This window comes from Ambystoma mexicanum, chromosome 12, assembly GCF_040938575.1.
Source record: "Ambystoma mexicanum isolate Mex_15411 chromosome 12, UKY_AmexF1_1, whole genome shotgun sequence".
In the NCBI taxonomy this organism is placed as follows: Eukaryota; Metazoa; Chordata; class Amphibia; order Caudata; family Ambystomatidae; genus Ambystoma; species Ambystoma mexicanum.
Window position 1 is genome coordinate 645,204,488 of NC_090936.1, and position 25,699 is coordinate 645,230,186.

General features: G+C 47.5%; 1 protein-coding gene across 4 annotated transcripts in view; it reads left to right on the forward strand.

The window, feature by feature from the left end:
* Nucleotides 1–25,699, forward strand: part of KMT2E (lysine methyltransferase 2E (inactive)) — a 3,564,841-nt gene that overhangs the window by 3,218,669 nt on the left and 320,473 nt on the right. For all 4 annotated transcript variants that reach the window (XM_069629119.1, XM_069629120.1, XM_069629118.1 and 1 more), the window contains one exon: nt 24,782–25,080. In XM_069629119.1, coding sequence (XP_069485220.1) covers nt 24,782–25,080 — 299 coding nt within the window. The remainder of the gene's footprint in view (nt 1–24,781; nt 25,081–25,699) is intronic.

Sequence of the window (25,699 nt, forward strand, 5' to 3'; positions counted from 1 at the left end):
TACACACTATAGAACACCCCACTCCAGGTCCCTAGACGATTGTTCGAAGGAATAGATGGGGTTCTCAGGGCACCGCTATGGGAGGGGTAAACAAGCACGTATTGCCTTGAGAACCCTTCAGCGATCAGTCTGGGAGGCGGGGGAGGATTGGCCTGCCATGCCTGAGACCGTACTACTGGGCGGTGCAGTTGGGAGTCATGAACGACTGGCTGCATGGGAAACACTGAATTGCTTCACATTGCATCTGAGTGGTGATGGATGGGGGGAGGACCCTGGTGCAGGTGTCATATGTGAAAAGGGGGGGGGAGGTGGGCATCACTGCCGCTTATGACAAATCATGTGTAGCAGGTATGATTTGAGGCACACAGGCATATTGGCTGGAAGGGGAGGCCGACTATGAGTCAGCCTTTATGGGGCAACTTTAGGCATTGCGAGGGTACTGGAAATATGCATCTGTCGGACGTGGTACAGGGGGGCTCACTCCTTCCCTTTGAATCCTTGCAGGAACAATTTGCTCTAGGCAGAGGGCGGGGTGGTGTAGGTATTTGCAGCTATTGCATGCAAAGAGAGCCCAGTTCCCCGTTCTGAGTGAAATTCCATCGAGCTCCCTGTTGGGGGCGGATTGAGGCAAAAGTCAGGTCTATGTTGTATCAAGTGATTTTGGCTTTCAGGCTCAGGAACTGTCCCACCTCAAGGGAAAATGGGAGGGGTTCTTAGGCACAGTGGAACCAGAAGAATGGGTGGAAGTGCTGATGTTCCCTTGGGAGATTGGTATAATCCACCAGGCTCCAACTCATACAGTATAAGATTCTGCATCAGGTTTATTACTCTCGTATTAAATTATTTGTGAGGGGGCGAGCCGTCGGTGATCGTTGCTTAAGATGTGGGGGACCAAGATTCCTAGATGGCCACCGTGGGAAGAGGACGTGCAATGCTTCGCAAACGGAAAACGCAACGGGAAAGGGTGGCGCAGTTCTAAGGCACCGTGCGGATACAACGGGGAAGATTGGCGGCCCGGGCGCCGTAGTATGAGAAAGTGAGGGACGAACGGCCGGCACCTCTAACACAGGACGGGACAACTCGCCGCTCAGCTGTCAGGGCGAGGAGGAGACAAAATAAGGTACGGCGGGGAAGTTCCGTCCCACCCCCTCACGGAATGCAAGCAACACGCTGGAGGATCCCTGGAGAAGCAACCGGAGAGGGAACGTGCATAAGACCCACAACCCAACTAGAGGAAGGAAGAGGAGCTCTGGAGAGGGACGTCCCATAGAGCTGAGGTACGAGCCCCCAACATACAGAGGGGCAAGAGAGAGAGTGGAGAGCGCAGGGGAGAAGCCACAAAGACCCACCCCCACCCTTCTGCACGGCAAAGGAGTGAAACCGGAGGGACGAGACAACCAACACATGGAAAACAAAGTGTGGACAAACCAGGCAGTAATGGGAGACCCGCTCAGAACGCTTGGAAGCCGACATTACAGAAAGAAGGTAAGGAGTGAGACATGGAAAACCAGGGAGAAACGGCAACTCCAAAAACATCCAGGTCGGGATGAGAGGAGCCCCCCCACCACAGGGACAGACAAAACTAAAGAAATGTCGGAGACTGCAAAGTCTGTGACCCCAGGCCGTACCCCAGGGTAGGAAACCCCACCCAACAGCACGGACGAGCAAACACACCAAGAGGGGCAAAAAAGACAGTGACCTCACAGCATTTGAGGATTTGGGGAGATGGGGTACCCCTTGCACAAAACATGTTCAATGGACAGGGCGCAGGGTAGCCTGAGGGCCTGCAGGAGGAAACAATTACATCAAGACCACGCCCACAGGACCCCCCACCCCCAAACATACCAAACATCTGGTGGACAAAAAGGCCTGAAGGGGCGGAGCACAACCAAAATTAAATGCTGCATGGCAAGTAAAGTCAAGGGCACCCAGGGCAACCACCATCCGCTTCTAGTGTACCGATGGGGAACATAAGAAAAACGCGACACAATCAACGGAGAACGCAGCAACTCAGAAAGGTCGGGACAGGAACCAGACAAATCATTACCAGGACCCACTCCCCACATGTCCAAAACAAGAGGGAAAGGGGTGGCGGAGATGACCCAATAACCCCCCCCCCCAACAAGCATGGAGCATCACGCAAATGTAGGGGACAAACCCATCTCAGAACCCAAGACCAGGAGATCTGAAGCAAACCTCGCCAAATAAAGAACCAGGGACGGCAGGCAAAATGGCAATGTGCAAAGAAGACATGCTGGTATGGTTGTAGGAGTTCCAGGAGCATTTCATGGCCTCCTTCTAGATGCAATTTGAAACATTAAAAGTAGAAATAACGCAATCAGTCCAAGAACTAAAAACAGATGTCGCAAAGCTGAAGGAGAGAACGGACACACTAGAAAGAGCAATGCAAAGCATGGAAGAAGACTCACAGAAAAGTGAGGAAACCCTGGAACATACAGCACGCCTGACACAAAACTTGGAATTATAAAGCGAGGACCTAGACATACGATAACACCCGCAGGGTATGCCATCTGATAGAGAAAATGGAACAATCACATAGGCCGGTAGTTCTTGTCTCAATAGATGCTGAGAAAGCATTTGACAGGTTAGAGTGGTCACAGCTTTTTGGCACAATGAGACGCATGGGATTCTGATGGAATTTTCTCCACATGGTGGGGGCAAACTACCACGAACCCCAGATGTGGGTGGCCCTAAATGAAATATTATCGGAGTCGATCAACTTAAGAAGGGGAGCGAAACAGGGATGTCCGCTATTGCTCCTATTGTATGCAATATTCCTGGAGCCATTACTGGCTAAAATAAGAGAGACAGATGAGGTTAAGGGAATACATATGGCGGGCAGAGAACATAAAACAATGAATATTGCCCATTCTTATAGCGCTGGCCAGTCTTGATTCTATTAAAGACACAGAGGCAAGCATTATGCTTTACTTTCTTTTATTACTGCCATTCAGCACTTCAAAACTATGCAACTTTTAAAACTGGGTATTTCTGTTTTCTCTTAGAACTGTGAGGAAAAGCAAATGCAATGTTGAAAAGTTCAATCTAAAACTTCTTTCCGAAACTACCAGTCCCATGAACCTCGTAGCACTCTGTAGTTCCAGGGCTCCTCAGCTAGCCCGCGGTATAATCTCCTTCAGTCCCAGGTCCCTTCCTCTTTCTTTTGTCCATAATCATATCCGCCACATAATTGTCTAACTCTTTATCCCGGTCTGTCTCCTGCTCTGGGCGTCCAAGGGATCACTCGACATTCTGTCTCTACAAGTCCAACGGGACAACTCACCTTGTCTTAATCCCTGCTCGACGTCTCCCAGTCTATCTCAAGACGCTTTCTGATCGTCACCTACGGGATAATGCAAACACATATGAGGGTGGGAATGCTTCAAAGCTCTTGTACAATCAGCAATACATTACTGTCCTCAAGACTTTTGTCATTCTGGGTGGGATATAACGCTCGCCTTCATGTCTTTAATAGAATCAAGATTGGCCAGCGCTATAAGCATGGACAATCTTCATTCTATCACAAGACAGGAGGCGAGCATTATGCTTGTTCTTAGCTCACCACCCTATTTGTTATATCAGATACAGGTTTAAAATAGAATGTCTTAAACTTACACTCAGAAGACCAATCTGCTGACTTCATTATGTCCTGTAGGGATACCCCTGCTGTGAAAGCTCTAGAAGCCATTGTTCCTCTAACAGAATGCACGCCAAATAAAGACAAGTCTATCCCTGCCCACTTTATTACTTCTGTCACCCATCTCGCTATCGTTGCTGTAGCTACCCCATGATAAGGCTTTCTACACGCTATCAGCAGCTGATTTACGCCTAGCGGTCTAAGGTGGGCTGTCGCGGCTTCATAATCTTTAATGCATTGCGCTATGCATAATTTCTTATTCTCTGCGAAGTAGGGGTAGGAAATTATTCTGGAATCAGTCTTTGTCCTCTTTGCTATGTTAAAAGCCACCCCTCCTGGGTAAAATATCTTTCTGTCAACCTCTAGGGCCTTGACATCTGACACTCTTCGGCAGGCTACTAAGCAAAGCAGCATTGCTAATTTCCATGATAGCCTGGAGCGGGAAAGGTTGTCATTTTCTGGCCATCTAAGGAGCAGGCGAAGACGTCTCTGACGTCCCATAAGACTACGTACTTAGGCCCTGGAGGCCTCCTTAACTTCATCCCTTTCAGGAGTCGTATCACTGCTGGATGTTCCCCTACTGGGCCCCCTTCTATTCTGTCATGTCCCGCTGATAACGCTGATCTATAGACTCCTAGAGTCCTGTAGGTACAGCCGTCTTCTACTTGCCAAAAAGTTAAGAATTTGCACTACAGGGGCTGAAATGGGATCCACACTTTGCTCTGAACACCATTGGAACCAACGGTCCCATGCGGCGCCATAGCTCTTTATGGTGGAAGGCGCCCAGGAGTCTCTAATACAGTCTGTAGCGAGTTGCGAAATGCCCGGCAACTCCCATCTTTTCCTGAAACCCTGCAAATGATCAAGCAGAGCGTGCCTGCTTCTATCAAGGGGTGAAGCTGGCCGGACGGCCTAGAAGAAGGCCCAGGCGATGCGGAAATATCCTCGGAAAATCGGTAGAAAGTTCGATTGCTATTGGAAACCATGCCTGGGACTTCCAGAATGGTAGGACTATTACGAGCTCTGCTTCCTCCCTGCGAACATTCGCTAGTGTTCTTGTAAGCATGACAAACGGCGGGAAGGAATAATGCAGTGCTCCTTCCCATGGGTGAAGAAAAACGTCCGTACCCACTGCTCCTGGATCCATCGGGCAGCTGAAGTGCTTGCATGTCTGAGCGTTCTGTCTGGATGCAAAAAGATCTGTGTCTAGGGGGCCCCCAAGTGTCCTGCAGTTGCTGGAATACTTGGGGGTGTAGCTTCCAATCGCTGGAGTCTACAAGATATTGTGAATTCCAGTCTGCTACAATATTCTGTGCTGCTGGATGGTACAGCGCTGCTACTGAAATTTGATGTTGGAGGCAATAGTGCCAGAAATCCTTCGATAGCTCTGGCAGCATTCTGGATCGGGTCCCTCCTAGCTTGTTCATGTAGCGCACCGCTGAGATGTTGTGTATCTTGAGCAGTGCTCAATATCTCACTTTGTCTTTGGTGAACGCTCGAACTGCGAATGAGCCTGCTAGGAGTTTGAGACAGTTTATGTGTAACTTCAGTTCCTCCTCTGACCATTTCCCTACTGTCTCTACTTGAGCACATCTTGCCCTCCAGCCTGCTCTGCTGGCGTCGGACTCTATTACTAGATCCGGAACATCGCTGAATATTGCGTGACCATTCCAGGCTTCCATATTTTGCAGCCACCACTGTAGCTCTGTAATTGCCTCGTGATCCAGAGTCACTAACTGGTGATAACCCACCCCTCCTTGCAGGTGTTTGATCTTGAGCCTCTGAAGAGCTCGATAATGGAGAGGTCCGGGAAATATTGCTTGTATCGAGGCTGCCAGCAGACCCACTACTCTGGCTAGACTGCGATGCAAAATAATCTTTTTCGCTAAAACTGTTCGTAGCTCCTTCTTTATCGCTCTCACTTTGCGCCCTGGCAGTTCTACAGTAGCTTTTGTGGTGTCTTATCATGAACCCCCAAGATATCTCTAGCCTCTGTACTTGCTGCAACTGTGATTTGTCCAGGTTCACTAGAAACTCCAGGGAAGATAACAGGTTGAATATCCAATGCACATTGTTGACGAGCGTCGGCTTGTCTGGGCCCAGCACGAGAATGTCATCCAGGTATTTAATAATTCAAATTCCTCTCTCTCTTATGGCTGCGGCTACAGGTCTCATTATCTTGATAAGGCCCACGGCGCAGATGCTAGTCCGAACGGCAGGCACGAGAAACGCCAAATCTCCCTGTTCCATCGGAAACACATGTCTTTGCGATTCGCTGTCACTATAGGTATTGTGAGATATGCGTCTTTGAGATCTAGCCGTGCTACCCAATCCCCTGTACGCAGGAGATCCCTGAGCAAATGGATGCCCTTCCTCTTGAAATGGTTGTAAACAAGCTATTCGGTCAAGCTCTTCAAATGTATAACTGGCTTTATCTTTTCTCCCCTGTGGACCAGGAACATATTGCTGAGGAACCCTGCCTCTTCTTGTGAGTCGCGTTCTATCGCTTGTTTGGCTACTAGCTTCAGCAGCTCGCTTTGTAACAGCGATGCCTCTTCTCGAGGCATGTGTATCGGGTGAGGTTCTTACCTCTGAACTGGGTTTCTGATAAATTCTAAATGCAGGCCTGCTGCCGCTTGGAGCATGCAAGCATCAATGGATAAAGCTCGCCATTAAGCAGAGGGTTCTCCCTCCTACCTGTTTGCATGCTGTACTCACCACCTGTGGCACTTGGTTGTCGGTAGGCCTCTCTCCCTCTACACCCTGTTGGGAATCTTGACCTCGGAGGGAAGAAGGTATCCTGCTGTTTTCCTTTGCAATATTGGGCTCGCGGCCCCTGGGGTCTACGGTGGAAGTTTTATCGACCGGACGGGCGACCCCAGTGGCGTCCGGTCCCTGCAAAAACTCATCTCGGGAATATTTTCCTGATCGAGCTCTGGGCCTTCTCCAATACCGAATAGGTCCCGACAAATTGGGACTTCTCTGAACAGGAGTCCTTTGGCTCCTTCCCCAGCTTCGTAGGAGGCCAGGTCACTGAGTTTCCAATCAATCTCCAGTAGGACCCCTCTCCTCCTCTCTGAGGAGAGGGCACAGTTTGCGTTTCCCAGTAGGTACACTGCGCGCTGGGCCCTGGGCCCTGTTCCCGAGGGCTTGGGTGTCCACTGGTACCCCGGTATCCTTGGCCTTCTCTGCTAAGTCCATAATTTTCGCTAAGGGCCCAGCCAGGTTGAGGACTTTGTCTTGGCACGCTCTCCAAGCTCTGTCTACTCTTTTTCTGTTGTCCCTGGCAGTCTTGATCACAAAGGTGACAATTTTTGGGTCAAGATCCGGGGTCTCCGACAGCTTGCCCGGCAACTCTGTCCTCGGGCACTCTGATTTCATATGGAAACGCACATCTCTCGAGAGAGGCTTCCTGATGTGCTGCGCCATGTATAGCGCTACTCTGGGTGAAGGAACCCATTGTGAAGGTTTCGGGTGCTGAATGGCCTTGGGGTCGAACATGCCCCCTGTATCTTCTTCGTCTAGCCGGACTGCGCTCTCGTGAAAGGGTTCTTTGGGGTCTTCATCTTCTTCTCCCCCTTCGTCGTCGGGCAAGTAGCCCTCATCATATCCCCTGAATTATCCACCCTTGGGGTAGGGGGTCTGGTCTGGCATTCTGATGTTTTTTCTAGGAAGGCCTTCTTGAGTCTGGCGACAGGGTCATCCTTTCCTTGGGGGTCTGTACCAACCTTCTGTTCCTTGCTCGCGGGGGCCAAAGAGTCTTTCATCTTCCGAGCTTTACACCCCTTTTGCTCAACCCTCTCTCGGGGGTGTCCAGCTGATGTGCCTTCTCCAGGGCTGAGAGCCCATCTTTTTCTGGAGGCCAGCTGTTCTTTCTGCTCTGTTATCATTGCCTCCAGAATCTCTAGTCTCTTTTGCAAGGGCTGTACCCCTTGAGAGGCTGCATGAGTCAGAGAGTCCCCCAGCACTTTCTTAAAGCTAAGAGACAGCTTGGTCTCCTGGTGCATGGGCTCCTTCTCCTATTCTTCTTCACTCCACTCTGGGGTTGTGGAGTATGACTCTCCTTGCTCTTTATACTGGGCCATTTAATGCCTGTGTTTGGCAAGGCTAACTGTCGTACTATCAGCTGTTTATCAATGGCCTCTGTAGTGTATGTGCTCTGAGGTAATACACAGTGCCTTCCGTTGCCAGATGTCTTTCACAAGCTCTTTAAAAAGCCTCTATTGATATTTCCTTTCTTTTTTTTTTTGTCAAACTTGTAATGAGCCTTTCTTTGAATGTGCGTTAATCCGTGTGTCTCACAGAGCTTACAAGTAACTGCGTGTGTTCGTATCGGCCCGGTGAATGCTGGGAAGCTTTGCCGCATCCCGCTCCCCCGGGTCCTAGTGTGCGCCTATTCCGGTGGCGCGTAATGCGAGTAAGGATCTGCGGATATGAGGAGCCGGGCCGGGAGCCTGATCCTTGCTTTTCGCTCGTGGCTCCAACCCCGACTCCCCTGAAAGAGCTAATCCGCTCCGGAATGAGGTAATTACTCTTGCGTTCAAAATACGCACTAAAGCAGATATGAAATGCTGCACATTAATTTAGCAATTATGAAACACAGCGCGTTATACTCCCACAATATTTAATGCTGTGCACCTCATTCTAAGAGACACAATAAATACGAATCGTATGGGACCTCTTGACCTTTCAGTGAGCAAACAAAATAGTTACTTATGTTTTGATGGCAGCAAAAAGGCAGAGGAAGGGACCTGGGACTGGAGGAGATTATACCTCGTGGTAGCACCTGATAGGTGGAGATGAAGAGCCCTGGAACTACAGAGTGCTAAGAGGCTCAGGGGACTGGTAGTTTCGGAAAGACGTTTTAGATAGAACTGTGAGAAAAAGCAAATGCAATGCTTAAAAGTTCAAAGAGAAAACTGAAATACCCAGTTTTAAAAGTTGTATAGTCTTGAAGTGCTGAATGGCAGTAATTAAAGAAAGTAAAGAAAGTAAAGCATAATGCTCGCCTCCTCTCTTGTCATAGAATGGCGTTCGCGGACGACATGCTAATGGCATTGACAGACCCAAAGAAGTCCCTTCCGGCACTCATACAGGAGCTTGATAATTTTGGGGCAATCTCCGGATTACAAATTCATTGTCAAGAGTCGGAAATGTTAAATCTAACGGAAGCACCAGAAGTGGTGGGGAACATATCCTCAGAACTACACCTGAAATGGGTAAAGAAAGGGATAACATACCTTGGAATAACATTGACACCAACATTGAGGCAAATATACAAAGCAAACTACCCAGACCTGTTAGAGAAAGTAAAAAAAGACCTAGGGAAATGGAAGCCCCTAAACACGTCCTCGTGGCAGTTAGAATGGTGGTCCTCCCAAGGCTACTATACCACTTTCAAGCACTACCGATCAGGATACCAAAAGCGTTCTGTAAATCATTGAACAAAAAGTCAAAACATACATTTGGAAACATATGGCCCGACAATAGCTATGCCAACGTTGACAGCCCTAAGAAACCACGGTGGGTTGGGACTTCCCCATTTTCGTAGATACTATGAAGCGGCCCAGCTGAGGATACTGAAGGAATGGTGTGCAGAGACCCCACAACGCATATGGGCAGAAGAGGACAGGGCAGCGGCAGCAGCTCCACTTTCAAGAATACTATGGCTGAAGGACCAACATAGGCACCCAAATTTAAAGCTAGGTGAAGTGATGGGGCTGGGGCTGGAGATATGGGACGCAGCAATCAGACGACCGGCTCTAACAACAGATCCCTCCCCATTCATTCTAATTCATGGAAATCCCGAATTTCATCCAGGGACGGGGGAAAAGTCATTTGAGAAATGGGCAGAGGCAGGATGTCGAACAATAAAAGATATGTATCAAGGGGGAATAGTGATCACTTTCCAACAATGCACCCAAGCTCTGGGGCTGACGGGTAAAGACATGTTTATTTACACTCAACTGCAACATTGGTTGGCAACACCCACATCAAACAATTGGCCACTAGACAACTCACACCTTTCGAGACATATTTGACAACAAATATGAGCCAAGCAAAATTGGTATCCAACATCTACAGTTTCCTGAACTTCCAAGGGGAGGAAATAAGATGGAACTATATGGTCAAGTGGGAGAAAACATTAGAGGAAACAATAACGAAAAAACAGTGGGACTATACATCGGGAATGATCCCCAAACTTACACGCTCGATTCAGGTGAGGGAGATGTGGCAAGAAAATCCTTCTCCAATGGCACTACACACTGGAAAGATTACACGCTATGTTCCGGTCAACATCAAATAGATGCTGGAGAGGGTGCAATGAGAAGGGAGACTGGAAGCACATCTGGCAGACATGCTCAGTTATACAACAATTTTGGGTGGAAGTGGCGAAGCAGGTGGGGAAGATGATACAAGGCACAGAACCACTGCAAGAGAGGTTGTGGATGGGGGGAATCTGGGACCCGGGTCCGGGAAGCATGACGAAGGTGCAAAAGAGAGGCTTCATGATTCTTGTCATAGCAGCATGGCTGTTGATTGCTCAACAATTGAAAAAGAGCGCAGCACCCACGTTATATGAGTGGCTGCAAAAAGTTTGGAATTTTGTCTCTCTTGAGTGGGTAGCCTACCAGTTACAGGGTGCCCAGGAGGCATTTAAGGTGGACTGGGCTAAGTGCTAAGGCATCTACAGAAAGAGTACATGCGGCAATGGTGCCCACATAATATTTGAATATTGGACATTGTGGACTAGTAAGGACAAAATGGACAAACAAGAGGATGCACAGGGAATGAGGGTGGAGGGAGTTGGGGTGGGGAATGTTAACTAACTGCTGAATGTTTAAGGAATTGAATAAAAATAAAATTAAAAAAAAAATTAAAAAGATGTGGGGGACCGAGATAAACATTCTTTCACACGCTATGGGAATGTCCACAGATTCAATTATTTTGGGGGAAATGTATGCGCAACTTGTCAATGGTAATGAATGTTGAGGTCCCCAGAGACCCTAAAAGAGAATTACTTGGGGTTTGAGGAGAGGAGGGGTTCACTAAGCATGAGAAGGTATTTCTGGCTGTTGCCCTGGAACTAATTAAGAAAGTCCTCGATATACAGTGGGGGTCACCGGAACGCCCTCGGATGGCCAGTTGGGCTGCCGAGATGGACATGTGTATGACCTTGGAACAGTGGGTGTGTAATGCAAGAGGGTGTCCGACAAAGTTTATGATGGTTTGGGACAAATGGGAGGAGGGTGGTGGTGGTGGGTAAGGGATTTCAGTGGGCAGGTGGAGATATTGGGTGCTGCTGCATTTGATGGACTCGCCAGACTTCCGCAAAAAAACAGCTACTTTATTTTTGGTCAACTGTTCAAAGCTATTATGTCAAGCAATGTACATGATGTTTAGGGGGCAGGGGTTCAGTCAGCCTTTACATTGGCTCCATATGTGCCTCATGCAGTGCCAGATCCTTCCATGATTCCTCCGGAATTGATAGTGGAACATGCCATTTATAGGGACTTTGAAGGGTCAGAAGGTGTGTTCTTAGAGGATTAATACGAGGAGGTGCTTCCATAACTCCTGCCACAACCTCCTTTTGTCATGCCGTCCCCAAATGCACCTGTTGCACCCTCAGGGCCAGACCAGCTCTCAGTCATCCAGTGCCCGTGACCTGTCAATGGACATACTGTCTACATTTCAGACTCTTCTCTGAATGACAATCTAGAATTATCTGCTCTGCCTCTTCCCCCATGTCACCATCTACCTGGAGGCCCGTTGCCTCTGCCTCCGACTGGATGCCCCTCATGCATCCCTAGGCTGACCCCTCGTTTTCATGCTAATATTTCAGATCCTGAGTCCAAGGATAATGCCTTGCAGGGTGGTGTTTCCACCCATAATGATGCCACCAATTAATTTGATGATCTGGTTCCTGGGGATGGTGAATCTGATGATCAGAGATTCTCTGCCTGACAACATTGGTTCCTTCCGCACCCTCATGACCAGGACAGCAAAATTGTTTGCATTACTGCTGGAAGAACAGAAAAAGAAGGCTTCATGTATCAGCAGAGGGAGCACACCGGAAAGTCTGTGGTCTCCATCCCTGTCCTCAATGACATTTGGGAGGATGGCCTCTTGACTATGAAGAACCCATTCACAGCTCCTCCCAAAAAAATATAAGGCGCCTGATAACGCCCCCAAATGTCTGAGTGTGCAGCCCATCCGGGATGCAGCGGTTTCTGCTGCTGCCCGTGATTGCTCCAATAACCCATCCTCCCCATGCACAGTGCCACACGATAAGGAAGGCAAACAGCTTGAATCCTTTGGGCGGCGCATCATTTCACAGCTGCGACTGCCATCATGGTAGCGAATTCCATGGCGATCCTGTCCCGTTCTGAGTGGGAATTATGATACAAGATGCACCCCAATCTGGATTTCCTGCCTGGATGACAAGAAAGAAGAAGCTTCCTCACTCATTCGTGACCGTGAGCCCGCATCTAACCGCGCTATAAATCAGTGGCCCTCGATATTGTGGATACTGGTTTCCTCCAGGTGAGGAATGGATAAGTCTTACGCCAACGGGATGGCTGAAGGCAACTCATTTTTGACCAGAGGTACAATCTAAGGTCATTGATATGCCCTTCGATGGTGGGACCTCTTTGGAAGAAGGTAGGTGAACCCTCCAAACCATCTAGGCCAATACAAATACGGCTTGTTCGCTTGGTAAACTTCTGCAGTGACGTCAGTATTTTCGCTCCGGAAAGGCACATTTTTCCCAGACGTCATATGACTACATGCCTTCCTATCTATCTCAGCCATACTGTTCTAATATGTATGTCACATCTGGCAGCTACAAGGGAAAGTCACAGGCCTACCGTCAAAACAAGCACTGCGGTTCCTCTCACTGCAGATGCCAATCCTTCAAGCAGACCTGACCAGGCTTCAAGTCCACCCCTCCACTTTCACAACCCATTAGGAGGACTACTCTCCATCACCACAGACAAATGGGTGATATCTTTGATTTAGCACAGACAATCGGAGGTCCTTTAATATCCATCCACCATTTCTCCCTCCACAAAGTGGAAAAGCACCTGTCATTGCTATGACGCGAGGTCCAGGCCCTCCTTTCCAAAGGTGCTGTCGAGCATGTTCCTGTCAACCAGCGAGGCCTGGGTGTTTACTCAAGATATTGTCTCGTAAGAAAGAAATCCGGCAGCTGGAGGCCCATATTAGACCTGCACCTACTCAACAAGTTCATTCAGTCTGCAACCTTTCGGATGGTCACGCTGCAAACATTCTGAGCCAGCTGCAAGAAAGGGATTTTCTGTCCTCACTCGATTTAGAAACGCATATTTTCATGTTCCAATTCATCTAAGCCACAGACGTTTTCTGAAGTTTACTATGGGAGGACGACATTACCCATTCAAAGCTTTGCCCTTTGGCCTCAATTCTGTGCCCAGGGCATTCATAAAATGCCTCGCAATGGCAGGTACTCACGTCTGTTATTTGGGGATTCACATCTACCCTTACCTCGACGACTGGTTGGTCAGGGCCTCCTCTCTTCCTCTGGCCCTTTGACATACAGAAGTTACGATTCTTTGTCATCGCTTGTAACGCTCACCTGATTCTCGCAGAGGCGCCGGTCTTGACTGGGCGACTACCGTATCTTCAAAGGTGATGTGTAGCACCCGGTTGGCTCTTTGGGCTGGACCTCTGTGCACTGTATGCCTGACGTGTAGAGTAAGATGTCTGCAGATAGAAAATATGGGGTTAATGAACTGGGGTTATTGGGGTGTCCCTATCTCTTTCCTCTTCTCCTCCCCTGTAGACCCCCAAAGGTTAACGCTCTCACCTTAGGTAAGTGAATGCCGAGCTCTCCATCTGCCTCGGGGCAGGGTGCTGTAACCAGTTTCTTCACTGGATAGGTAGCGCAGGCCTCTTGACTTCAGAGGACTGCTGTCCGTCGTTTACTGCACGAACGGTAAGTTTCGAGTCGTTCAAATGTCTTTAAAGTCTTTAGTAATGATGTCTCTTGTTTTGCAGGGTTCCGGCGATGGCGGATGACGGGCTGAAGTGAGTTGAAGATGGAGCCCGTGTGATGAATAGAAGCGCCTGGAAGCACGTAAGTAAGCGCTTGTTGCCTGCTTCACGATGCGCTCTAACTGTCTTTTTATTTTGCAGGTACGAGTTCGGAGCGGCTGCAGGGTGCCGGAATACCCACTGGATTAGATGTGGAAAGGAGTAATGGCACGTGAGTATTAAAGTTCCCCAATGTCTTTAAACGCACCTTGTTTTGTCTTTCAGATGCCGGAATGCAGTGTGAAGACCTCCGGAGCGCACGAAGAGTAGGTAAGCTTTTGCCTTTCAGATGCCGGAATGCTAACCTGTTCTTTCTTGTCTTTATAGGTGTTGCTGAAGACTGGATTCAGGATGGTAAGCCTTTGCCTTTCAGATGCCGGAATGCTAACCTGTTCTTTCTTGTCTTTATAGGTGTTGCTGAAGACTGGATTCAGGATGGTAAGCCTTTTTCCTTAGGCCCAGGACCGGATGCAGAAGACACGATGAGCGTTCTGCTGCAGAGGTTGCAGAATAACGCAAAGCAAGATTCATCCACCGGGTGTGGTTTAAATAGCCTCCTGTAGTGCTTAGGTGTCTCCTTCCACAGCCATGCCTAAGTAAGAAAAGAGTTCCTGGTAAGAAAAGAGTTCCTGCCTTCCAGAAGAGTTCCAGTGTTCTGAATCTAGGGAGTGGCTCCAGCCCCACCCAACAGGAAAAGTAGTTCCAAACAGAAGAGGATCAGAGGCTCAACTGGCAGGCAAGTAAGCAGCATGGTCTGCTGAAGGTAAGTCCACCCAAGCATTATGAGCCCGGCGCTTCCAGCGCTGGGACTGGGCATATTTATGAGCCTGGTGCCACTGGCGCCAGGACTGGGTCCAAAAGGTCCCAATTGGGACTGGTTGGCACTCGGAACCTGGGTTATGGATCTGCTTCCAAGGGAGTTGGGAAAACCCTGACCTTTTGGAAGCAGAGATCATGACAGTACCCCCCCTCAAGGCCCCTCCCAAACCGGGCTTCTCCGGGGGTTTTGGCTTGTCAGGAAATGTTCGGTGAAATCTTTTGATTAGGCGAGGAGCGTGGACATATTCAGCAGGTTCCCAGGATCTCTCTTGGGGGCCGTAGCCTTTCCAGTCAATTAGGTAGAATAGTTTAGATTTGGAGATCTTGGAGTCCAGAATGCTTTTGACTTCAAACTCGAGTTCTCCATCCACTAGGATAGGTTTTGGAGATTTGGTTAGTCGGGTTTGAGGTTGCACGGGTTTTAATAGAGAGACGTGGAAGACCGGATGTATCTTCATGTGCGGGGGCAAGTCCAACTTGACCGCTACTGGGTTTACTATGGTAGTGATGGAATAGGGACCAAGGTATCTTGGGTTGAATGTGCGTGGCCCTTTTAGAGATAGATATTTGGTGGATAACCAGACTTGATCCCCTACTTGATAGTGAGGGGCTTCCTTCCGATGTTGATCTGCTCCTTTCTTGTATTGTTCTTTAGCCCTTTGAAGGTGAGAAACAGCTTCCTTAAAGGCTTGGGTGATTGTAGAATGCAGGTAGTCTACTGCTGGTGTTTCAAGATCTTGGAGGGGATCCAACTCCGAGGTTCGAGGGTGACTGCCGTACAAAAGAAAAAACGGGGTTTTCCCAGTTCCCGAATGGACAGAGTTATTGTAGGCATACTCGGCTATCCAAAGGATATCTTTCCAAGTTTTTTCAGTTTGTTGCAGCATGCAGCGTAAATACTGTTCCAGAGTTTGATTGGTCCTCTCGGTTTGTCCGTCGGTCTGAGGGTGGTGACTGGTCGATAGTCTCACATCAATTTGAGCCGACCGACAGCAACTTCGCCAAAAATGAGAAATAAATTGACTACCTCGATCCGAAATTAGAACCGAAGGAAAACCGTGCAGTCGGACGATGTTTTCGAGAAATTCTCGGGCCAGAGTTGCTGCTGTTGGCAAGCCTTTGAGCGGAATGAAATGCGCCATCTTGGAGAATAAGTCCACGATTACTAGAATCGTATTGTATCCGGAGCATGGAGGTAGATCGGTGATGAAGTCCATAGAAAGCGTATGCCAAGGGCGAGGTGGGATGTCAATAGGGCGTAAGAGGCCTGCTGGTCTTTCCTTTTGACTCTTGTTTTGGGCGCATACTCCACAGGACATTATAAAGTCTCTGATATCTTTTTTCCAAGACGGCCACCAGAAGTAGCGCTTGATCTTTTCTGAGGTCTTGGCTATACCGGGATGACCTTCCATTAAAGAGTCGTGATAACAAGAGATTACTTTTTTCTGTAAATCTGTGCTGGGTAGGTATAATCGTTCTTGGAAATACAATAAGTTGTCCTTTACTGCAAAGTCCTTTCCCTGCAGATGCCAATTCTGTATGTCTGCTGGAGTTACAAGTTGCCTGGCTTTATCCTTAACTTACTCTATGGATTCTGTGGCGATTACACCCAGAATTCTTTGTTCGGGAATGATTGGTACAGGTTTAGGGTTGACCAAGTGTTCTTCCACTCCCATCCGAGAAAGGGCATCGGCTTTACCGTTCTTTGTACCAGGTCGATAGGTAATTATGAAGTCAAACTCGGCAAAGAATAATGCCCAACGGAGTTGTCTAGAGGATTGGGCTTTTGCGGTCTTCAAATATTGCAGGTTTCGGTGATCCGTAATCACAGTAACGGTGTGTCGGGCCCCCAGCAGATAATGCCGCCAAGCCTTAAAGGCAGACTTGATAGCCAGAAGTTCCTTGTCAGTAATCGTGTAATTGATTTCAGGAGGCGAGAATTTGCGGGACCAAAATGCCACGGGATGCAACTGATTGGTTACCGGGTCCTTTTGTGATAGAACTGCCCCCATGGCAAGGCTTGAAGCATCAGTTTCCACGATGTAGGGGAGTTCGGGGCGAGGGTGTTTTAAGATTGGTGCAGAGATAAATTTAGTCTTCAAATCCTGGAAAGCTTGTTCCGCCTCGGTAGACCATTCAAAACGTTTGTTTTTCTTTAACAAGGCAGTGATGGGCTGGACTATTCGAGAGAATTCGGGGATAAACCTGCGGTAAAAGTTAGCGAAGCCTAACATGCTTTGCACACCTTTTACGGAGGATGGTGATGGCCATTTGAGAACTGCATCGACCTTCTTTGAATCCATACGCACTCCGCCAGGTGATAATATGAATCCCAAGAATTCAACTTCAGTCACGTTGAAAACACATTTTTCCAACTTAGCGAAAAGTTTGTGTTGACGCAATCTTTCGAGGACCATTTTCACGTGTTTCCGATGTTCAGATTCCGATGAAGAATAAACGAGGATGTCGTCAATGTAAACAACAACACATACATCTATGAGCTCTCTGAGGACATCGTTCATAAAATATTGAAAGGCGGCCGGGGCATTGCAAAGTCCGAAGGGCATGACCTGATATTCAAATAGCCCATACTTGGTGCGGAAGGCCGTCTTCCATTCATCGCCCTCTTTTACTCGTTCCAAGTGGTAAGCTCCTCTAAGATCCAGCTTTGTATATATGCATGCTTTTCTGACTTGGTCCAGGAGTTCAGGGATCAAAGGTAACGGATATCTATTCTTAACGGTGATCTGGTTCAGGGAGCGATAATCGATACAAGTTCTAAGGTCTCCTTCCTTTTTCGGAACGAAGAACAAAGCTGAAGAAGCAGGGGACTTGGAAGGACGAATAAACCCATTTGCCAGGTATTGATCCAGGTATTGTCGAAGGTGAAGGTTCTCAGGCTCGGTGAGGGCATAAATTCTACTACAAGGAGGAGTAGATCCAGGTATCAGGTCTATCTGGCAGTCATAAGACCTATGAGGAGGTAGAGAGTTAGCCTGATCCTTCCGGAAAACATCTTGGTATTCTAGGTATTCGGGAGGTAACTGGGGAGTCTCTGAAGAAATTGCGGCCAGTGCAACACCAGGTGGAGGGTGACAAGTAGAGACACATTCTGGAAACTGGACCGTTCTTGCTCGCCAATCGATCAGAGGATTGTGTTTCTCTAACCAAGGTATTCCTAGAATAATCTGAAACTGAGGGGCCTTGATCACATCGAACACGATCTTCTCATGGTGTCCATCTTGACTTACTAGCGTCACCTCTTGAGTGGTATGCGTTACTGGCCCGGAGGCTATCTCCGTACCATCCACCGTAGTAATGACGTCCTTTACAGCCTTGGGACAAAGAGTTAGATTCATCCTCAAAACCATTTCATGATCCACATAATTGCCGATGGCACCGCTGTCGACGTAAGCTTCAATTGCATGTAATCGATCCGGATTATCAGGGCTAATGAGGACCAAAGGTATCACGAAATGCGAGGTCACGGAACTGGTTTTCACGCTCGGCAAGAGGACCTCTATTCTTGTCGGGCGAGGTCGTTTCCCTGCTCAGAGTTTGTAACTTTGGTAACTGCAGCTCCTACTGCCTTCTTGGCAGGTTTCACCGGACAGTCTCGAAGAAAGTGCCCTGAGTTTCCGCAATATAGGCATAATTGCAACTGTTTCCTCCTTTCCCGCTCCCTTTGTGTTAGAGGACCTTTCAGACCCCCTATTTGCATGGGTTCCCCGGAGTCTACTCCTTTGGAAGGAGTTGTCGGTTTGGAAAATACTCGAGCATCACACTTGGAACGATCGGCCTTCCTGTTCTGCAGCCTGTGATCTATTTGAACGACCAAGTCTATATAATCCGAACAGTCTTGTGGGGGATTCACTACTTGGGCTAAAACGTCTTTGAGCTCTCCACGTAGACCTCTATAAAACAGCGTAATCCTTTTGTCCTCAGGCCATTGAGTTTCCACTATTAGTCTATTGAAAGAAGCAATATAAGCCAAAAGGTCTTGATTACCCTGCCGCAACGAAAGAAGCTCATTGTCCAAGGCCTGCCCCTGTGAATGTCTTGCGAACAGTTTTTCCATACTAAGCTGAAAGGCTTGAAAATCATGGAGAACCGGATCATCTTGATTAACTAGAGGGATCGACCAGTCTGCCGCATTGCCACTAAGGTACGAAAGTACAAAAGCTACTTTTGCTTGATCAGTTGGAAAGGCTGCTGGCCGGCATAAGAAGTGCAACCGGCACTGATTGATAAATACTGCAAACCTCTTTGGGTCACCAGAAAATCGTTCGGGCGGAGCCAGAGGTACATTCCCAGGTAGGTTGATCTGCACTGGATTCATAGAGGATGTTGAAGGAAGATTTGCCCCTGATGCGGGTAACGGGGTCTGTCCGGCTTGTGACTGTAGCACTTGTCTAGCAAGATTGTCTGTTCTCTCCTTGGAAATAATTAGTTCCCTTCTTAGAGCATTCGTTTCCTGACGAGCTGCATGCACTTCTGCCCTTAGTTCCCCAAGTAACCGGGCTAGGGGGTCAGTATCCGAGGTTTCCATAGCGCCTGGGCGAGAGTTTTGCGGTAGGCTTTGCGTTCTGTAACGCTCACCTGATTCTCGCAGAGGCGCCGGTCTTGACTGGGCGACTACCGTATCTTCAAAGGTGATGTGTAGCACCCGGTTGGCTCTTTGGGCTGGACCTCTGTGCACTGTATGCCTGACGTGTAGAGTAAGATGTCTGCAGATAGAAAATATGGGGTTAATGAACTGGGGTTATTGGGGTGTCCCTATCTCTTTCCTCTTCTCCTCCCCTGTAGACCCCCAAAGGTTAACGCTCTCACCTTAGGTAAGTGAATGCCGAGCTCTCCATCTGCCTCGGGGCAGGGTGCTGTAACCAGTTTCTTCACTGGATAGGTAGCGCAGGCCTCTTGACTTCAGAGGACTGCTGTCCGTCGTTTACTGCACGAACGGTAAGTTTCGAGTCGTTCAAATGTCTTTAAAGTCTTTAGTAATGATGTCTCTTGTTTTGCAGGGTTCCGGCGATGGCGGATGACGGGCTGAAGTGAGTTGAAGATGGAGCCCGTGTGATGAATAGAAGCGCCTGGAAGCACGTAAGTAAGCGCTTGTTGCCTGCTTCACGATGCGCTCTAACTGTCTTTTTATTTTGCAGGTACGAGTTCGGAGCGGCTGCAGGGTGCCGGAATACCCACTGGATTACATGTGGAAAGGTGTAATGGCACGTGAGTATTAAAGTTCCCCAATGTCTTTAAACGCACCTTGTTTTGTCTTTCAGATGCCGGAATGCAGTGTGAAGACCTCCGGAGCGCACGAAGAGTAGGTAAGCTTTTGCCTTTCAGATGCCGGAATGCTAACCTGTTCTTTCTTGTCTTTATAGGTGTTGCTGAAGACTGGATTCAGGATGGTAAGCCTTTGCCTTTCAGATGCCGGAATGCTAACCTGTTCTTTCTTGTCTTTATAGGTGTTGCTGAAGACTGGATTCAGGATGGTAAGCCTTTTTCCTTAGGCCCAGGACCGGATGCAGAAGACACGATGAGCGTTCTGCTGCAGAGGTTGCAGAATAACGCAAAGCAAGATTCATCCACCGGGTGTGGTTTAAATAGCCTCCTGTAGTGCTTAGGTGTCTCCTTCCACAGCCACGCCTAAGTAAGAAAAGAGTTCCTGGTAAGAAAAGAGTTCCTGCCTTCCAGAAGAGTTCCAGTGTTCTGAATCTAGGGAGTGGCTCCAGCCCCACCCAACAGGAAAAGTAGTTCCAAACAGAAGAGGATCAGAGGCTCAACTGGCAGGCAAGTAAGCAGCATGGTCTGCTGAAGGTAAGTCCACCCAAGCATTATGAGCCCGGCGCTTCCAGCGCTGGGACTGGGCATATTTATGAGCCTGGTGCCACTGGCGCCAGGACTGGGTCCAAAAGGTCCCAATTGGGACTGGTTGGCACTCGGAACCTGGGTTATGGATCTTCTTCCAAGGGAGTTGGGAAAACCCTGACCTTTTGGAAGCAGAGATCATGACATCGCTAGGATCTCTGTCAATTATGCAAAGTCCTACTTGGTTCCTTCTCAGCACGCTCTGTTCTTGGGATCTGGTCTGAACACACTATCCTGCATCACCACCCCATCAGATGACAGAGTGAAATCCATCCTGGCAAAAGGCACCTGCTGTCTTGGAAAACATCTGTGTCAGTGCTATTGGGAATTACGTTTTCCTGCATTCTACTGATCCAGCACTGCAGGCTTCAGATGAGGCATTCCAAGAATTTCTCAATGCCCGCTGGAAGCAAATCTCCGATGTTTTGGAGGCCAAGATTCTTCTCACACACCTCCTTCACGATGTACTGCGTTGGTGGTCAGTACACTCCAATATCACACAAGCGGTGCCCTTACGGCTGCCAAACCATCAAGTGACAGTCACGGTGGATGCATCCTAGAAGGCTAGGTGGCACACACATGCACTTACCATTCCAGAGGCCTCTGGTCACAAGAGGAGACAATGCTACACATCAACGTCCTGGAGTTGTGAGCAGTGTTCTGGGCACTGAAGTATTTATTCACCTACAGCTTCAGGGTCGGGTAGTTGAGTGTTCACGGCCATCGTGTTTTACATCTGCAAGCAGGGTCGCACCTGTTCTCTCATCCTGTCCTCAGAAGCCCAGGCGCTGTGAAAATGGGCTCTAGCCCAGAAGTTGTTACTCATTCCACTTCATCTGCCAGGTATACACAACACAGTGTCAGACTCCCTCAGCAAGGAACTGCGATCTTGCCACCAGTGGAATTTTCTACAAAGCCAAGTTCATTGCATCTTCCACCAGTGGGGCGTTGCCGACATAGGTCTCTTTGCCATTGAGACCAACAGGAAATGCATGGCATTAGCAAGCAGTCTACCTCACGTGGGAAGACTGGGGGCTTGTTCACATTTCTGTGAGATGGCACATTTCTTAATGCTTTCCCCTCTTTTCTCTCATCCTGCGAGTCCTCAGTGTTTTCGACAACATCAGTGCAGACTAATCTTGGTGGCTCTGACCTGGTCGAGATAATTCTGATTCTCAGAAATCCTCAGTCTCTCGTTGGCACCTCCCATCAAGTTACCGCCAGTCTTCAACTTTCTGTCCAGAGATAATGGAGCAGTGCTGAACCACAACCTGACCTCCCTCAATCTGATGGCCTGACTCCTGCATTCCTGGAATTCGGACAGATTCCTATGCCTCTGGACTGTTGGGGTATTCTCACCAAGGCCCAAGCATCTTCCTTGGTTTCCTGTTACAAAAGCAAGTGAAAACCCTTCAAGGTTTGGTGTGCAGTCCATTGACTTTACCCCTTCTGCTTGCAAGCAAAGGACATCTTTCCTTACTTTTTAACTCTGGCTCAGAGTGATTTGTACATTCCTCAATCAAGGTAGATCTTTCAGCCATATCAAGGTTTACACATTCCCCTGGAACACCTTCTCTATGGTTTTTACAGACTCATAAAATCATTCTTCAAGGGGCCTTCCCTCCAGTTCGAGCACTGGCCTGGGAGTTGAATGTGGTCCTCTCTTTAAGCCCCCACACAAGTTCAGTCTTAATTTATTGTGGTGGTGGTGGTTGCCATCACCTCTGCGAGGAGGGTGGAGCAAATCCAAGCTTTATTATGCAGGCCTCTCTACCTAGTATTTCATAAGTCTGAGGAGGTTCTTCGCATGAATCCTGCTTTCATGCCCATGTTTCCGTATCTGTTCCATTAGAAATAACCTGTGATTTGACCGATTTTCTTTGGTTTGTCCCTCTACTCCGGTGAGCACTCCTTACAATCCTTGGATGTTGTGCAAGCTCTGGACTTCTATGTTACTCGCATCAAACAATACCGCAAATCTCAGTTATTTGTGACATTAGGTCCTTCGGCCATGGGCAAGGGTCTTTCCTAGTACTCCATTTCCTCTTGGCTGTCCACATGCATCTCGTACTGTCATCAGCTGGCCAACAGGCTCCTTCCCAGCAGGCCTAGAGCTCACTCTATAAGGGCTGTTGCTGCTACTACACCGTTTCTCTGCGGGCTCCCTGATGGATATCTGCAAGGCTACCACATGGAGATCGCTGCATACCTTTACAAGGTTCTACTGTATCAACAGGGATTCCACAGAGGAGTCCAGGGTCGTCCAAGCGGTACTGAGCAATCTGTTTGGGTGAGGTGAGTGTTTCCTCAGGTAAGCCTTGCCTCTGCCCTTTTTTGTTTCTTTTAAGTACTGCTTTGTAATCTATTCAAATAGCAAGTGAGTCTATGAAAGATCCAATGCTGGAGAAGGAATACGTTACTTACCTGTAACTCCTGTTCTCCAGCATTGGTATATTTCTTAGATTGACATGCTACCCACTTGCCTACCCCGCTTATGGTTCTTCATGGCTCATGTTGCCATGTTCACCTGTGCTTTCCAAATCTGAAGATGGCCTACATGGGTGGAGCTATAGGAGACTTGTCTACTGGCTCTGGGGCAATATGACCCAAAACAACTCTAAAAGAGCACTAAAGTGACAGCAATTTTAAAATGTAAATGTAAACTGCTTTTAATATTACCAAGAATTCCCGCCATGACAAAGGGAAATATTCAAACAGCATGTGAATCTATGAAAGATACCAATGCTGGAGAACAGGAGTTGCAGGTGAGTAGCATATTCTTTCCCAGCTGCCATCACCTTTGTGAGACGGGTGAGTGAACTCCAGGCTCTCTCTGCTAAGACTCATTACCTTCTTTTTTTCTTTTTTCCAAGTATAATGTGACTGTGAGACAGACCTTCCTTCCCAAAACTGTGTAAAATGTCCTTTCACAGAAGACCCTCTGTCCACTGTTCTTCCTTCCTCCTCTCCCATCTAAATGGAGGACCGGTTTCACTGCCTGAATGTCAGGATGGCGCTCAGCTATGGTGCCTTATGTATAAGGGGCATCACCAATGATGACCAGCTCTGTGTGGGTTATGCTTGTGACTGTATGAGCAGCGCTCTTATCAAGCAGACCGTATGCAGGTGGATTGTTCTCTGTATTACAGAGTGCTATGATCTGACTGGGAAGGTCTCAAGGCTCATTCCACAAGAGGCCCTTTGTATAGGGGCGTGCCAGGGTTTTACATTTGTCAATCTGTTAAACACGTTGACCAAGCAGTGTCAGGAAGCTCATTTTGATGATGTTGTCAGAGTTTCCTGCCTATCTTTCATTCTCCAGGTTTCTGTACTGCTTTGAGTGTCTATCTAAGGTATCTGTGGGAGGTAGCAATCCATTATTAGAAGAACACATTCCTTACCTCTCTAATGTTCTTTTTGATGGATTAATCCTTCCTTCCACAATTGCTTTTTTGCTTCCTAACCTGCTCCCTACTGGCAGATAGCTTGTAGGTCTTTTGTTCTGTGATCCCTCTGCTGCCGAGTGCTAGAGAAAATGGGGGAATTTAGGTCATAGGCCAAGGGGTAATTCCTTGTAAAAGGCCCCTGACATCACGTATGGCGTTAAGGGCGCTAAGTGAGGCCCAATTGAAGTTGCACTGTGACCCCTGCTGGCTGAAAAGGATTACAAGGACAGATGGTCGCTGAGAGAAGATGTATCTAAGATGAGGAATCTTTCGGAAGAAGGACTAATCCATCAGAAATAACATTACCAAGTGATAAACCATTTGTTCTTTTATATATAAATCTCTCCCTGGAAATTAGAATTTTGAGTTTATCTGATACTGTTGACATACACATGGACTTCATTAATGAATGTTTCTCATTTTATCTTTTCACTGGATTGTTTTTTAATTTTTTCTGTTTGTGCTGCCACAGTTTTTTTGATATAAGAAGGTATTTTTTGAAACATTGCCTTTGCCTCACCAATCACTTTGGGCATCGGTTGTGGGTGATATATAAAATAGTAACAACATTCAGATTATTTAGAAGATGATGATATTTTTATTACTGATAACATTAGATTGTTAATCACTGTTTTTCATATTGTGTTATCCACCTTCATCATATGTTACTGTATACTATTGAAGGTCAAACCTGAAGATTGTTTCCATCCTTAATTGTTTTGCTTGAGATATGATGTCGGGGATGCTACTGCACTGTCACCATATTTTTCGGCATCTCATCTTAGTTGAGATAAAGGTGATATGCACATGAACTCTGTTTGAATAGCACAGTTCAATAACTTAACAGAGAGGAAAGTGCAACGGCAGCATCTTATTATATGTTTAATATTTGGCAACTTTTGTTCCCTTCGTATAGGTATCTTTGTTAGAATACAGAAAAAGGCAACGGGAAGCTAGAAAAAGTGGTTCAAAATTCGACAATATATCACTGATTTCCTTGTCCCCTCTTGCTGCTGTTGGAGAAGGAATGAATGATACCTATGGGACTAGTGACTGTTGCAGCATCATTGGTGAACATGCTGAAGAATTAGATAACTCTCTGAGTTTACCTTTGGATCTGCCATGTCATACTCAGAAAGTAGTTTCAAACGAAATGAATGACTGTCAAGGCAAAGAAGCTACTTCAAATGGGAAAAATGAAACCAATGTTAAATGGTAAGCTCGTAAAAATTGATTTTTATGTGTTTTCATTGATAATATTGTGGATACAGAGGTGTGGATGCAATGTACAATACATTTGGACATTTCAGTCAACATGAAACTTTTTAATAATGTAGTTGTAATGGGTACATTTCTCCCAAAGATTCCTTATCTTTCAAAATATCATCCAGGCACAGACTGGTCTGGAAACCCTTTTTTATAGCCACCACAGAGTATTGAGCAGCACTACTCCGGCACAGTGTCAAAGGTGCCCTCACCACTTGAAATTATATTCTTGGTTTGTGTTTATACACATCGAGGCTGTACACACGTTTTGACCCTAGTTCCTTTTTATGCTGCTAAAGATGCTGGAGGTTTGGAAACAACACTCTTTTCCCCTATTTTATCTGCATCATATCTTCTCCTAAGATAGACTTCAAGTTCTACAAGGAATGCGGATGATAGATGTTGGTCTTTCATCCTCACCTATGCTGCATTTGTTGTTTGTGGCAGAACCAAAATGCGCAAGACTCTCCATTCTGTCCTTTGATGCATATTAAAGCTGTGCAAGAGCACATGGCCAAAGTTATTCTGCCCCTGAATAAACCCTGACTAAGTCTGATAGTAGCAGCTA